The sequence below is a fragment of the Macrosteles quadrilineatus genome, unplaced genomic scaffold, assembly GCF_028750875.1.
Source record: "Macrosteles quadrilineatus isolate MER2022 unplaced genomic scaffold, UCM_ALF_1.0 Scaffold_7__1_contigs__length_78375512, whole genome shotgun sequence".
Lineage (NCBI taxonomy): Eukaryota > Metazoa > Arthropoda > Insecta > Hemiptera > Cicadellidae > Macrosteles > Macrosteles quadrilineatus.
In genome coordinates this window covers 51,080,569-51,096,156 of record NW_026542600.1, presented here as the reverse complement: position 1 = coordinate 51,096,156, position 15,588 = coordinate 51,080,569, and the positions used below count along the sequence as shown (strand labels likewise).

The 15,588-nt window shown below is 34.4% G+C and overlaps 1 protein-coding gene across 1 annotated transcript in view; it reads right to left on the bottom strand.

Annotated features, from left to right (window-relative positions):
• Positions 1–122: 122 nt before the first annotated feature.
• Positions 123–15,588, bottom strand: part of LOC128998423 (uncharacterized) — a 40,602-nt gene continuing 25,136 nt past the window's right edge. The window contains exons 3-5 of the mRNA XM_054424548.1: positions 11,207–11,259; positions 4,372–4,595; positions 123–1,267 (exon numbers count right to left, since the gene is read on the bottom strand). Of these exons, the coding sequence (XP_054280523.1) occupies positions 1,213–1,267; positions 4,372–4,595; positions 11,207–11,259 (332 nt within the window). The 3' untranslated portion in view covers positions 123–1,212. The remainder of the gene's footprint in view (positions 1,268–4,371; positions 4,596–11,206; positions 11,260–15,588) is intronic.

Sequence of the window (15,588 nt, the reverse complement as noted above, 5' to 3'; positions counted from 1 at the left end):
TTTGTTATTGCTAACCTGCCTTTTAAGTTCAACAGAATTGGGTTTAGGAAATAATTGCTTGTACAGTGTTATAATTTTCACTAATTGATTTTTATTTAATAAATCATATTAAACTCTTAAAATTAACTATTATGAGTAATTCTTTACATTAAAGTATTTTATTTACAACTATTTCAAGAATAAATTCTTAACATTCACAATGGTTTCCTTATGTAAAACATACATTAATTTAAATTTAGTACCTTTTGGCATCAGTAAGAATTGTAATGTAATTACTTTTTAACTGATTATTATTATTTACGACTTGTGGTTTGTCATGTTACAATTCATCAACACAAAACAATATTCCGAAGACAACTTGGAAAATTTAATTTTGAACTGTGGACCAATTTGTTACTGCTAAAAGTCTGACACAAATTAATGTTTTTCTTGAGATTTTTTACCTGTTTACAATTCCATTGAAAATACATTACCTCAATAACTTAAATTTACTCTATTTTAGGACCAGGGAATTTTCACCTTTCACAGTTTAATATAATTAATAATTAACTAATTGAATATAAGGTATGTTATATCCTATTATCAAGTTATAAGTCATTACATTTGAACATTACCAATGCAATAACAGCAATAATTAATACAACTATTTGAATCTCTCAGATGTAAACTTTAAAGCATCATTGTAATTTACTACACAGTTCCAAAACAATGTTATTTTAACCCTTTACAATAGTCAGGGAACATCTCCCCCTTATTAGTGATTTTCCTATCTGTTTTGCTACATCCAACTAAACTATTCTTACAAAAAAAAAAAATATTAAAACAAATATATTGCCTTCTGGCATACCTTATCCATCTTGACAAACTAAACCCAAAAACAACTAATTGTACTCTTGTATTACAGACTTGAACGTGTCACAAAAATCCAAAATATAACTTTTACTTCAACCTCTGAATATAGTGTAAAATCTATGGTAACTAAGTCTTGTGCACAGTAAGTGTGCATGAGTAAGTTAGACGATTACAACCATATTTTAACTTGCCAAAACTTACTTAATCTTACAATATTTTCTATGGTAACTTAGTCTTGAACACAGGAAAGAGACTTCACTAATATACACGTGTTCAAAATGAACACAACTCACTAAAGTGTTTATTTGACACAGCTTATTGATTTATGTTATTTAGAATCTAAGTCCCCGTGATCTGCCACTAGGATCTGGGCTTTGGTGGATCCGTTACATATGTTAGTTCGTTCAGGTAGTACCTGCAAGCAAACAAACAACCTTAAAACTTAAGAAAAGTAAAATAAACTTATAAGAGTAATTTTTGTAACTAAGGTTACAAGACAAGCCATTGCAAACACAATTGGGACGTTCCAAGAACATTTGTCAGTTAGATAAAAAAAGAGATATTAGTCAGTAAACTTTTGAGCAACCCATGCGGTTCACATACAAAGAGATTCGACCAATAAGAAGCCACTGTTAAATAAGTCTCTGTAGTATACATCGGGACATAAGCACTGGTGTAGAATAAGGAGTTCTCCCAGAATAGTTTATATTCTCCAACAGTGTAGTTTGAAACTATGCATGTTCCCAGAATGTAATAAATATTTTCTCACATAGTTATACTTCTCTGCAAAAAATTATTGATCTTTCAAAACAAACTCACCTATAAAGAAAGATTACATTTGTTTCTTTCTTTGATGGTTGGATTAATTTCTTTAGTTTAAGTTTTTGAATACATTTTTAGCTTTCTTTAGATTTAATTGTTATTTTTGAAACTTATTACAGCAGAACTCCAACTATCCGAATCGCCAATTATTCGAATTGCTTACAGAAATAATTTAAAAATTTTAAACCACATAAATAAGAATCATTATTAAAGAAGGCAGAAGCCATTCTTGTGTCAACGCGTGGGATATATTAACATTTTGCCACGGTCCCACCCTCATTTAACATCCCACGGTCGTGTTGACTCCATCAACCATCATCGTCTCCCGCTGTCAGGGAAAATCATAATCGTTCTCCGCAATGGCGGAAGTGTAAATTTTCCGATTGCAAAATCATTACAGACGCTTTGACTCTGAATTTCGATGAAAATCCAATTATCCGAATTTTTGATTATCCGAATGGAGTCCGGTTCCAATTGATTCGTATAATAATTGGAGTTTTGCTGCATTAGGATGGTATACTGGTATTTATTAATCCTATTTATGAAAGGGCTATCATACTTATCAGTGATAGATTAATTTACCGGATAATGGTAGATACTATAGGATCTGCTTTTCTCTTGTGCAATAAAATAACAAATAAAAACTAGACCTATTAGAGTCATGACAATTTTATGAGTATGAAAAGGGATAAAAGATTAATGTTCTGTAAAACTATTGTGATTTAGAAAATACTGGTTGTATATAACAGTTTTGTAAATTGTAGTGTTTTCGTTTTCTTAATAACCTTTCAATGGACTAAAAGTAGGACATCATGCACTATAGCATATAATTAAGCAGAGGTAGATGTGGTTGTGATTAAGGGTGCTCAATAAGCATTGCTGATTGGTTTAAGCTTAGTACTAATTTGTATCCTGTTGTAATAATTTTCCCAAGTTGTCACTGGTTGAGAAGAGACCTCTTGACTCTTGAACTTTCAAGGCAATGTCCAATGCTAATATCCAGGACTGGTTTGTATAATAACCATGACACTATAACCTTTCAAATGACATGTTAAGATTTGCAAAATTGATATGCTATTTTTACTCATTAGGTTATATAAAATATTTCTTGTTTCTGTTTTTTTTTCACTTCAAGGGCTTTAACATTAAGACTGTATACAGTATAGTGTTAAGTATTTTTTTTCTCTTGGACTAAAGCTAGGGTAAAAAAGTAAAACATCTCTCTAACCTTTACAAAGATTTCTTCAAATATGTATTTAGACAACTTACATCATTCTTCTCAACTAAACCTCAGCCTATAAGAAACTTGCTAAGTATATCCAGAGGCAGACAGTAAAATTTGAAAATAAACCATACTGATCCATTTAGTGATGGTGGTATAGATCGTGTCAATGAAAGTGACAGCAGGATGTAGCAAATGCTCACAAGAACCCTTCCCCGCCTCCGCTCTTGTTATCTTGCACAGTCATTTCAACAATTAATTACTTTCTGTTGTATTAAGTACCGAGGGACCAAGCCATGGCTCGCTTTAGTTTATTTCAGTGGTAAAAGCAATATAAAGGAAACTCACGTTTTTTACAATTAATTTTGGCTTTTACTATTTAAGTTCCAGTGGAATTTCAATTTATTATGAATAGAGCTATCCAAATTATCTACAGTAGACTCCCTCTTATCCGAACACCTCGGGACCAAGGCCAGTCCGGATAACATGTTTTCCGGTTAAACCGACGTCCGTTAAAACAGACTTTTTACTGTGATATTCGACTTAAATTTAGGAGAGCATTGTAGTATTTAGACAAGTGATCACTGGTCTCAAATCTTTCCCACGAGAACAGTCGTTTCATTACTGCCCACTTCCTGCCGATCTAGTCCGGTTAAACCAATGTGTTGATAAAAATTGCCCAGTTAAAGAGATGTCATTTCCGCCGAGTGTAGTCCGGTTAAACCAATGTCCGGTTAAAAGGTGTCCGGATAAGAGGGAGTCTACTGTAAACTATTAAAAAAGAATACATAAAAATTGTAAAATCTACCCATAAATAAGAGTGAAACATTGAGTTGACACCAGTGCACTCTAGTGGCACCAACACGAAACACTCATCACTCATCAACACTGACTTGCTCTATATTCCCCTATATCGAGTAATCTTCAGACTTTCAGAGTAATCTTTGCTCAATCGTTACACCTGATGTTTATCACTTTGTACTGTATTTTATAATTTGCTAGAAGCATATGTTACAAGGCTTTTGTTTACTTTTTACTTGTTATTTTGTCCAACCAACATAGTAACTTGGTAACCCATAAGGCCAATGTTAAATTTTTAAATATTCAAATGAGCTGTGTAGCGAAATACAAATTTTCCTGAAGTAGTGGCTGCCGTCAATCCAGTTTTTAAGGCTGTAAATCCCTAAAAATTTAGTCAAAATCCTTCCCCTGGATTTCGATTTCGAGATATATATTACAGACACAGACAAACAGACTTTGCTCGTATTAGAGTATAGGATTTAATACCTTAGTGTCTTGTGGTGTGACTCTCAGTGATGTTGGGAGCCATCCCTCATCCCTCCTAAATTCTAATTGACACAATCTATGCATACTCGACATATTTATGCATATCTATGCAACTATATATTTTTATCATTGCCATATGGTTTTCATTTGCCTACTGAACCATCAGCTCATAAAAGCCAAGATCTTACCAGTTTTGTGCTTCTGCACAATTTACATTGTAGTCCCAATCACAGATTCGGTATTGTTGGTTGAAGGACGTGTCGTTGGCACATATGTAAGGAATGCGGCGGCCATCTTCATCACACATGTGGAATATCTGACAGTGGTGTTCTTGGTCTGCGTAGAATCCAACTGCTCGCTCTGTACAGTCGAATGTGAATGTTAAGTTGGCAAACTCCTCCCATCTCTTGGCCTGGAACAGAATTGCAAATAGAGACAGAATGTTCTAAGAGTTTGGCGTGTTTTACAATACAGCAAGTATTCATTATCTAAATCAACCGCAGCATTTTCATAAAATCAGAAAGGTCACCTAACATGAAAACCTAGGGATGAGACGATTCTCGATATTGATTCTCGACACCACCGATACTTGCGGACATTGAAATCGGTATCGAGAATCAAACGTCAAAGGCCAATTCTGATACCGATACCGGACATGTCAGTGAAGATTGCGTGTTCGAAAAAATTGCCGCAATCGCGCAAGAGGACAATGACATTTCCGTGACAGCAGGAGATGACAATGATGTCTACACGGCTGCAGGAGATAATCAGAATTTTGATGCGATTGCGGAAGACGACGATAATGTCTACACGGCTGAAAAGCGTTAATGAATTTGCCGCACACAAGACGACAATGGCGTATCCCTTCCTAACTCCAAAACTGGCTCTACAGGTATCTCTTCCAGGTTAACAAACAGTGGTTGGCTTACGGAGATTGGGCTCGATCAGCCTGAGACTCTTATCAGTTCAGTGTACACAGTGGCGGTCCCAGAATTTCATTTCGGGGGGGGGGGGGGGTCTCGGGGATAATTTCTCTCAGTAAAAAGGGGGTCCGGGGAAAGGAATGTGAAATTTAAAGCCTAAAAACATATTTTTATAAATATTTGAGCTCTAAAATATGCTCAACCTAATAGTATTTATGTTAGCTATCCCCCCCCCTGGGACCACCACTGGTACAGTACAATACTTAACTGTGCATTTCTTCACAAATTCACCATACTATATTTAACGTACAGACATAACGGTGCAACTACATTCACTCGACTACTTACTTATTGCTTAGTAAGAACTGTTCTTGGGCTGTAGCTGTCCCTTAGTTTAGTTATACATAATATCTTGTTTAATTTTAGTTGTATTTTTATATTTAATTTCAACTTTGGTAATGGAACTCGTCCCACGGACAGGTCCTATGCTCCATTGCTGAGATTGCGGAAGACGACGACAATGTCTACATGGCCGAAACCTTTTAATGTATTTTTTGCGATTGCGGGAGACAATGATAACACACAAAAATTAAAGCGGTGGAAAGCTTGTTTCAATGTTTGCTAATTATGTCATCAAAATATCTAAACTTTATAATTCATTCTCAGTGTAGAGTCAGTTCTACCAAAATGTATGTCATGTAATCAAGTTTTGTACAACAATCTTGACATTTAGATAAAATATTCTGTTCTTGTAGTAGGCTCACAAGTAATTCACTCAGCATTGGCAAAGTCCCATGACTAGCTCATATTTTCTCATTGCAGAATTTATTAGCACCAGTAACATGAAGAGTGAATTATAAAACAGAGAAAGCTCATGAATAAATGAAGACTCAACAGAGACTATCAACTTTGTTAGTGAAGCATAAGGGATTTTTGGTAGAATCTAAAAATAAATGTATTAACGACAGCACCTAATAACATTCATTTCAATTTGTTGTGAAACCATTAAATATGTGTAATTTGTAACACAATTAAAATTAAATCTGGCCATAGTTTTGATTTTGCTACAAAAATTACTTCAAACCAAGTGCATTTCAAGGTTTACTACAATTATGCACCAATTTAACTGCTGAAATAAAAAAAAAATAATATAGAACAAGCTAAGATATAAAAATATACAGGGTGTTCAAAAAAGGTGGGAACACAATTTACGTAGTGATTCTTTGGGTTAAAATAAGCAAAAAGGGTGCATAAACAAGGGTCCTATCTCGGACCGTTTAGCATATGTTTGTCTGTTTGTGTGTTTTTTTTTTACAAAAATACACTCATGACTCCTTATATATTATGTCTCAACTTTTTTTTTATGTGGAGACGTACATATAACTAGTTGTTCGCTTGTTTATGCATATATTTTGATCGAATTTGGAAAATTTATTAATTATTTCATAAGAGCTACAGTATAAAAAATTCATTAAAAACCTTACCCATAGCAGCAATCTAATTAAACCTAATGTTATTTAAATGGGGAATAAAATCAGATATTTTCAAGGAAATATTTCAGTGCCAATTGAATCAGACAGCTGGAAATTTGCTTAGTCTGCACCATGCAGTTTTATAAGGAGAAGTTATTTGTACAATGTATTTTTACTATAGGTCGGCCGCTTAGAAAACGACCTCCTCCAGCATTGGTTTAGCATTAGCGCGCAGGTCGTTTTCTAAGCGGCCGAACTATATATTTAAGAAATAAAATACATGTACAATTGTCGTACCCTGATAATCCACTCTTTGGAATAAGTTTCTAAAATGATAGTTTTGTCACTGTGTTTGTGGGATCTGGAATCTGAACCCAACCTCAGGTAAGAAAATGTCAAAACATTACAAGAACTATTACACAAACCCAGTAGAAGCTGGAAAAACACAATAACCACCACTTACAGAACAGTACATAAAAACACGCAAATTGTGCTTTTGAGTACGATTTCAAACTTTTCCGAGGCAAAACGAACATGTGTTATGTTCAATAATGTCATGAACATTATGATCGTTAAAAATTATTAGGTGAATAAAACTACTAATTAAAAAAATAATTTGTTAATTTTAGGTGTATACCATAACGAGTGATTTACTTACCTCAATCAGAATACAATTATCAAAAACGTAGCCTATTCAAAATCCGTTTTCATAATCTGTTTTGTCTCTTGTTTAAAATCTGACTGTGGTTAAACATTCAACTGAAGTATCAGCTGTTAAATTACAACTAACATTTACACCATTATAAAGAAAGTTAATCAACATCATTGGGTAGTCGAATGTAAACTCTGGAAACAAATAAAACTATAGGGAGCAAAGCCCTTAAAAAATATAACGTCTTTAATTACCAACTGCAGGTGCGGTAGATCGCAAAGTGACACCACAATCGCAAAAATCTAAGTGGGATTGCTGGAAAAGGGATGCTACAGTGAAACCCTTATTGTATTAAGTACACAGATTAGCCCATGTGTACAATTCTATGTAATGTATTGATACTTTCCTATCTGAGGACAGAATACGATTCCAGATCCCAACACGTGAAAACTTAATCATGATGGAAAATGTCCGAAATACCGCAATACTCTTTTAGATGATGTAAACATGTCATATTTAACAACCCAAGACTAAACCAAAATACCCCCATCGCAGCAAACCTGCAGGTTAAGCGAATTTCCATTTTACTCTAACTTAAATATATTTAAATATCATTATGTTTAACGAGTACCTAGGCTGCTAGAGGGGGGGGGGGTAAATAAAGTGTGTTTATTGTAAAATATTAATAGCTCAATATAAAATAAAGAAACTGGCCAGGTTTAATAAACATATATCCGGAAATAGCCAAACTACAACAGTTTACTTATTCTCCATAAGAATAACATAGGAATTTTAAATTTAAAATTTTTTTTACGGATACTAAATTATTTGTTTTTAAGCTCTTTAAAATGGGTTGAAGAGGAATTGGGAAATCTTGTGTTTTAAGGGGAGGAAAATTGTAAAAACCAATTTTTTCCCATAAAACCCCCCACAAAGCCCTGTTTCCATGGTCCGATCATGCTGGTTCGCGAACTCATTCAAGTTTATCCTGCCTTAAATTTTCAAGCCAAATTTAATCAAAATCCGACAAAAATTACTCAAGTTATTGCGTTCACGGACGTATATAACAATGTGAACAAATGGTGTTTTTGGCCTCCAGGGACATAAAAATGAAAAAGTATATCCGTCCCGTGTCCAGGTATTACCGTGCCACCTAAGATAGCTATGGTAAATTTGCTAAAACAAGATACAAGACTTAACAAAGACATACGTCATAGTTAGGGTACTTTCCTTGACCTTTCCTTGTACTCGTCTAGGTCCTCTGAAGACTAACCTAACATATCCATTCCTGTTGAAATCCTTGACATCTGTCTTTGACCTGGGTAACCTAACCAGGCTATGATCTTGGCCCTCTGTTCACAGAAGTTTAACAAGATTTTATGACTGAGAATAAATAAACATTTTCGGCCAAGGTTTTCAACTTTGAATTTCTAAATTTTAAATACCAAAACTTAGTTCTAATAAATTAAAACCATTAATCTTCAGAGGCATCTCATCATTGTTTTAAGTGTTACCTTGGAACTCATTTTCTTACACAAATACTAATTAACCTGGAGGGTAGTTTTCTATTATCAGGTTCTACTCTACATTTCTTAATCAATAATGGAACTTATTCATATATATCGATTTGATATGGAAGGAAATATTCCTTTGGGTTTTTTTTTATCAGTTAGTCCAATGATTTCTATTCATATACAATTTATTTTACCCATTACAGTTTAATTTATCTCAGCCTGAGATGGCCCTTTTGAATGACAATCAAATCAACTTAAAAATAAAATCTGGTGGTTAAAAATAAAAAAAATTGTGGGAAACTTTTACATAGTGATGTAGATAATTAATCTTTTCTCTGAGGGAACCCAAAATCTGTCCACAATGTAATTAGACTTTGGACCGTAAAATATATTGCCTCCCTAATTTCAAGATCAATTGTTTGACGGGAGTCAACTTATAGTGTTTTCTTTTAGCGAATTTCCCATATAGGGAATAAGCTATTACCGTAGTACTCATGGTAAGACCTGGACCCGGGACCGATTTTTTTTTTCGTTTTGAGGTCCCTGGAGGCCAAAAACACCATCCGTTCAAATTCATATATATATTTATATATGTGTCCGTTAGCGCGATAACTCAAGCAAAAATGATCCGATTTTGATGAAATTTGGTACGAACGTGTAAACCTACGTTTATTCAAACGAGTTTGCGAACCAGCATGATCGGACCATGGGAACGGGGGTTTACGGGGGGTTTTATGGGGTAAAAATGGGTTTTTCCCACTTTTGACTCAAAAAACATAAAATTTTGCAATTTCTTTCCAAACTATTTTGTAGAGCTTAAAAAAATAAATAATTTAGTATATTGAAGCGTTATAATGCACCTAATAGTTACGGAGAAAATTTCAAAAAATTTTAAATTTAAAATTCCCATGTTATTCTTATGGGGAATAAGTAAACTGTCGTAGTTTGCTTGTTTATTAACATTTTTTGCCCAAATTTGGAAAATGTTTTTATTTCTTACTAACTATTAACATTTTACATAAAAAACACTTTTACCCTCCCTGTTGCAGCAAACCTAAGTATGTTTTAAACTGATTCTATTTAAATAGGGAATAAATGTGATATTTTTAAGGAGACATTTTAGTGTAAATCCAATCAGGCAAATGGAAATTCGCTTAGTCTGCAGGTTTGCTGCGGCGGGGGTATTTAATTAGTTTACAGTCATTTCAACAAGCATATTCAATCAAATAAATTTTGCAAGCAGTTGAAGAGTGTGTGGAGAGGAGAGGATTTTTTGCACAAAGACTTATTAAATTTGTTAAAGTTATATGATTATAATGGTTGTATATCTGAGCTGTTTATGTGCTCACCTGGAAGTTACAAGGTTAGAGGTTCAATTCTGATAAAAGCCTCAATTGTTAAGGGTTTGAAACGCAGCTGTCCTTGATCAGGGGGCTTTTAATTAAATGTTACTGACTAAAGAGCCAGCTGTAGACAGTAACAGAGATATACAGGGTGTTTTTTTAAAAACTTGCATCTTTATTTATGTAAAAACCGCAATAGATAGAAATATGCAGTTTGCGGGAATCATCTATTGACGTAGGGGGACCAATTGTTTTGAATTCAACGTTACATTCACATTCCCCCCCTTTCCCCCCCTGCCCCCAACTTAATTTTTTTAAACAGCAAGGTACCCCTTGTGACATATCAAATAAAAGAGCATAAAAAAAGAAAATGTTTGATGAAAAAAAATTGAAAATCGGTTCATAAATTTGTGAGATATTCCCCCCCTCACCCCCCCGGAACTTATTTTTTTTTAATAGCAAAGTACCCCTTGTGACATATCAAATGAAAGAGCATGAAAAAAGAAAATTTTTGGTGAAAAAAATTTAAAATCGGCTCATGAATTTGTGAGATAATCACCCCCCTTTTCCCCTACCCATAACTTGTTTTTTAATAGCAAGATACCCGCCCTTGTGACATATCAAATGAAAAATAAATTTCACCAAAATTTTTCTTTTTTTATGCTTTTTCATTTGATATGTCACAAGGGGTACTTTGCTATTAAAAAAAATTAAGTTCCGGGGGGGGTAAGGGGGGGAATATCTCACAAATTTATGAACCGATTTTCAATTTTTTTTCATCAAACATTTTCTTTTTTCATGCTCTTTTATTTGATATGTCACAAGGGGTACCTTGCTATTTAAAAAAATTAAGTTGGGGGCAGGGGGGGAAAGGGGGGGAATGTGAATGTAACGTTGAATTCAAAACAATTGGTCCCCCTACGTCAATAGATGATTCCCGCAAACTGCATATTTCTATCTATTGCGGTTTTTACATAAATAAAGATGCAAGTTTTTAAAAAAACACCCTGTATAACCTCATTCATTCAACTTTCATGTTTACCCCCGCCCCCTTTAAAATACGTGCCCTGATGAGTTGGCAAAAGCTACCTCTGAACAAACAATTGAACTTCAACTTACCCTGTGTAGGATTGTAGGCTTTGTTGTAGGCTTAGAACATACGTAGGCAAACACTGGAACAAAAATGAGGAATTTGTTAGAAATTGTTTAAGCTAAAAATACGTAGAATTCAATGAATTGAGAACAAGATATCAGTGTTGTACCTGCTACCTGGATGGTACAGATAAAATCTTTATTTTTAACTATCAATTCTATGTCTAATCTTAAGGTCGATTGATAGAAATTTCGATGAGCTAAATAAAATAAAAGTGTTTTTGACCTTTTTCTCATAAAATTTCCGTTATTTAGTAATGAAGTTTACATGTTTGGGATTTTCAAAAAGTAAATTGGTCCCGGGAAAATATTGTGCTCCTATGAAAATATAGTATCTGGACCTGTATTATATAAAGATATACGCTTACTTGTAAATGCTTTCACTTTTTAGAAAATATTAATAATAATAATAATATTCGATTTTGATTATTAATTAAAACGGGCCTTACAGCTTAGGGTGGTGTGATTTGACAAAAAGCACACTTACTTATTGTTATTAATGACACTTCAAGAGAAACAAATTACACTTAGAATTTAGCAAGTCCTCTTTGCCTGCAGTTCATTCATTTAGTAGAATTCGAATTCACGCATTACATGACAGTGACAGTAGGCAAAGAGTGGATTTACTAACCGATTAGTAGTCTAAGGGCCGCGGGGAAAGCGGCCCTAAGTCTAGTCACAAGTGGTGAACTATTAGCACAGCTTATAGGCCATTCTTCGGTCCCAGGTAAGGGACACGAATCACGGCCTTTTAAAAATTGAACTTTTTGAATGCGAATAAGGATTAAACAACACTTGCAGTTTACGTGGTATAGTCTTGGAGCTTCCAAAGAATCAGTGCGAGTGTCAACGTATTCAGAGGCTGTATAGTTAACTAAAACCACTTTAAATTGAAAGATATTTGCCATATTTTGAATATTTAGTTTGTATTTCTTCTCAAATCACGTTTTTTGTTTTATACTTTATAGAATTAAAATTATTTAAACATAAAAGTAAAACTACAGTGTGATAATAACAAACTGTAGACTGCAGCGCCCCTCTCGGTGACTTAGCGAACTGCTTTCGATGAATGACTCCTAGCGGCGAATAGACGAACTGTTCGTTCAGTAGTTCAGTTCAGTGTAACCCCATTTCCCCACACGGCCACACGGTATCAATAGTCAACCATCTTTATACTTTTATACTTTCTTATGAAATGGCGACCATACTATGTAGGTATTTTAAGCCAAGGATGGTAACATCGACATCAACCATCGATGTACCGATAACATCATTGCGAAAATATCGATGTTTTTAGATTTTCGTCTGCTTTTTGAAATCTCTAGTAACGGAAAAATCTACATCTCAATACTTGGCCAAAAACATCGATGTTTGACGAAAAAATCGATGTGAACAAAAACATCGGTAACCTACCATCGATGTAAAAAACATCGAACATCGATAGGAACCATCGATGTTTCGAAAACATCGACTATCGATGCTCATCCCTACCACACGGACAAGGCCAAAACAAATACTAGAAAATCCAGTTTTTTATCATGAAAATCCCGTTTGATCCCAGATGAATTTGTTCGTTCAATCCCTAGTGTTACATGTGACGTATCTTGTTTAAATAGTTATTATTTTATATTGAACATTGCTATTATATTTGATATTGTGTTAGTTTTTCTCTAAAATTAAGTGAGTCCTCTTTACCTGACTCATTAAGTAAAATTACAGTAAAAAAAACGAAATTAAGTACCGGTATTAAAAGTCCTCTTTACCGCAGCTCATTAAGTAAATTTCACAGTAAGTTTTAACCAGTTACAAAAACATACTACAGAAAGCTGGTATTATTTGGCAACTGTTGCAGTAGGTGTCACCAGGGGCTCATTTCATAATAAACTACAAGTTACAAGTTACAACTTGTAACTTGTAGTTTCCATTAGATTTGCATTGGGCGATCATCTGATTTACTAATAATATTAGTTTGTACTTTATTATAAAATGGGCCCCAGGTGTAACTTTACCCGTTCCATAGTTGAAGACACTTAAATAATTGTCACTCTCAATTACCATCTGTAATAGAAAAAAATACCACACTTATAGTTGATTTTTAAAACAAAAGTCAAGTTGTGAGGTTTAAAATATGGCCTCTAGTTTCATTTAAGCAGATATGTACACAAAACACAGCCACTAATAATCGCAATGTATAAAAATACCTTCTCCGCAGCAAATCTGCAGACTAAGCGAATTACCATTTGCCTGATTGGATTTATATTAAATTGTCTCCTTAAAAATATCACATTTTTCCCCTACTGTATTTAAATAGCATCAGTTTTACAAGTACTTAGGTTTGCTGCAACAGGGAGGGTAAAATTTTTTTGTTTGTAAAATGTTAATAGTTTAGTATGAAATAAATGCATTTTCCAAATTTGGTTAACATTGTGTTCCTAACAAGCAAACTACACCAGTTTACTTATTTTCCATAAGAATAACATGAGAATTTTAAATGTTGTACAATTTGAAACATTATTTTGGAATTTTCTCGGTAACGATTAGGCACATAGTAACGATTCAATTACTAAATTATTTGTTTCTTAAGCTCTACAAAATGGCTTGGAAAGAATTTGCTAAATTTTACGTTTTTGGGGTCAAAAATGGAGAAACCCAATTTTTACACCATAATCCCCCCACACCCGTTCCCATAGTCCGATCATGCTGGTTCGCAAACTTGTTCGAATTAATGTAGGGTTACACGTTTATAACAAATTTCATCAAAATCGGATCATTTTTGCTCGAGTTATTGTGCTAACGGACAAAGTTGATGTACACGAGAGTCACTGTACCGGTTGTCACATCGCACTGTTTACACTCGCAGCGCGGCGGGCGCGTGTTGCGAGCGCGGGAGGCTTACTTACTTCAGTGTCTTGGATGTGAAAAACGGTACAGTGACTCTCGTGTACATAAACTTTGTATATATTAGGATGGAAGCGTAGCATAGAGGCCTCTGATGATGCCACAACCTGTGGCGAAATGCGCATCAGGAAACGAAAACATCAAGAATTCAAGGCAACACAAAACAAAAAGGTAACTTTAAGTGACGTCCTTATCCTACTTGACATTCCTTTTTAGTCACTTGAAAATTCTATCGAATAATCCTTCCAGCATTTATTCAGGAATCACTTTAGTTTCTTGGACAATTCTTAGCTTCGATTCAAGCAAATCTGTGGGGCGACTTTTAAAAACTGTTAACTTCAAGTAGCTTATCGAAATAACCCCTAAAAAGAGCCAACGTAAAGCTTTTAACAACGATAGCTTCCTGACAAACTTCTTTGAACTTCGAGTTACTGCGACTCACACTCTATCAACATTTTCTGGAGTAAAAAGAGTTTTACGGAACCCACCGATTATTTTTAAGGTTTAAGCTTTTATCCTAAATAATGTTACCTAGTTCCATATCCTTTTCCGATCTGGATCAGCGCCATATATACCAAGTATGGAATGTGGTCCAACCAATCTCTGGGGTTTGCACACGAATCACTATTTAAAAAAGAGGTTCCTATATTAAAATCTCATCGTTAAAGCCTCAGGTACAATGTTTACTAAAACAGCATAGTTTAATTGATGGTATAAGCACAGCTGTTCATTCGTTGTTGCTTTGCTTATGTGACAACAAAAGAAAATCGGGGTGTTCTCATTGCCTCACTCTGTATATGTATTTATTTATTTATTTTAATACAATTCTACAAAACAGGTCTAGACCCAATTACAAAATACAGTTGCATTAATAATCTACAAAAAACATAATGCAAAATGTGTCATACTACTGTTGGCATTTCCTTAAAGTGTCCCCAAATATCTTCGTAAGATAGTAAAAAATGTGATAGCTTATAATTAATTAATTACTCAACATCATCCTCAAACTCTAGAGAAATACTTACTCACGAGCCGTAGGCGAGTGAGGAATGGTTTCTCGAGGGAGGCAATTGCTCACTTTGCTCACTAGTTGCACAAATAACTATTTTTTATGCTTTATAGTGACTGTAGGAAAAATGTAATGTGTAACACGAGCGCAAATGTCCTTTGCTGCACTCGAGATACATTCCGCACTCGCCTGCTGCTCGTTTGTAAACATTGCTCTTGTGTGCAGCAAAGTGCCACTTTGCTCACTAGTTACACAAATAACTATTTCCTACAGTTACCATAAAATAAATAAATTGGTAAAGAAACGTAACATATTTTTACACATAAGTGAACTTTTAATATGACATTAAATGATACAACAGTACAACAGCTGATTTACAGCCAGAGCTGCCAACGTATTTCGCGCGCATACGACCTTGTCTGCATGTTACGCGCTCACTATT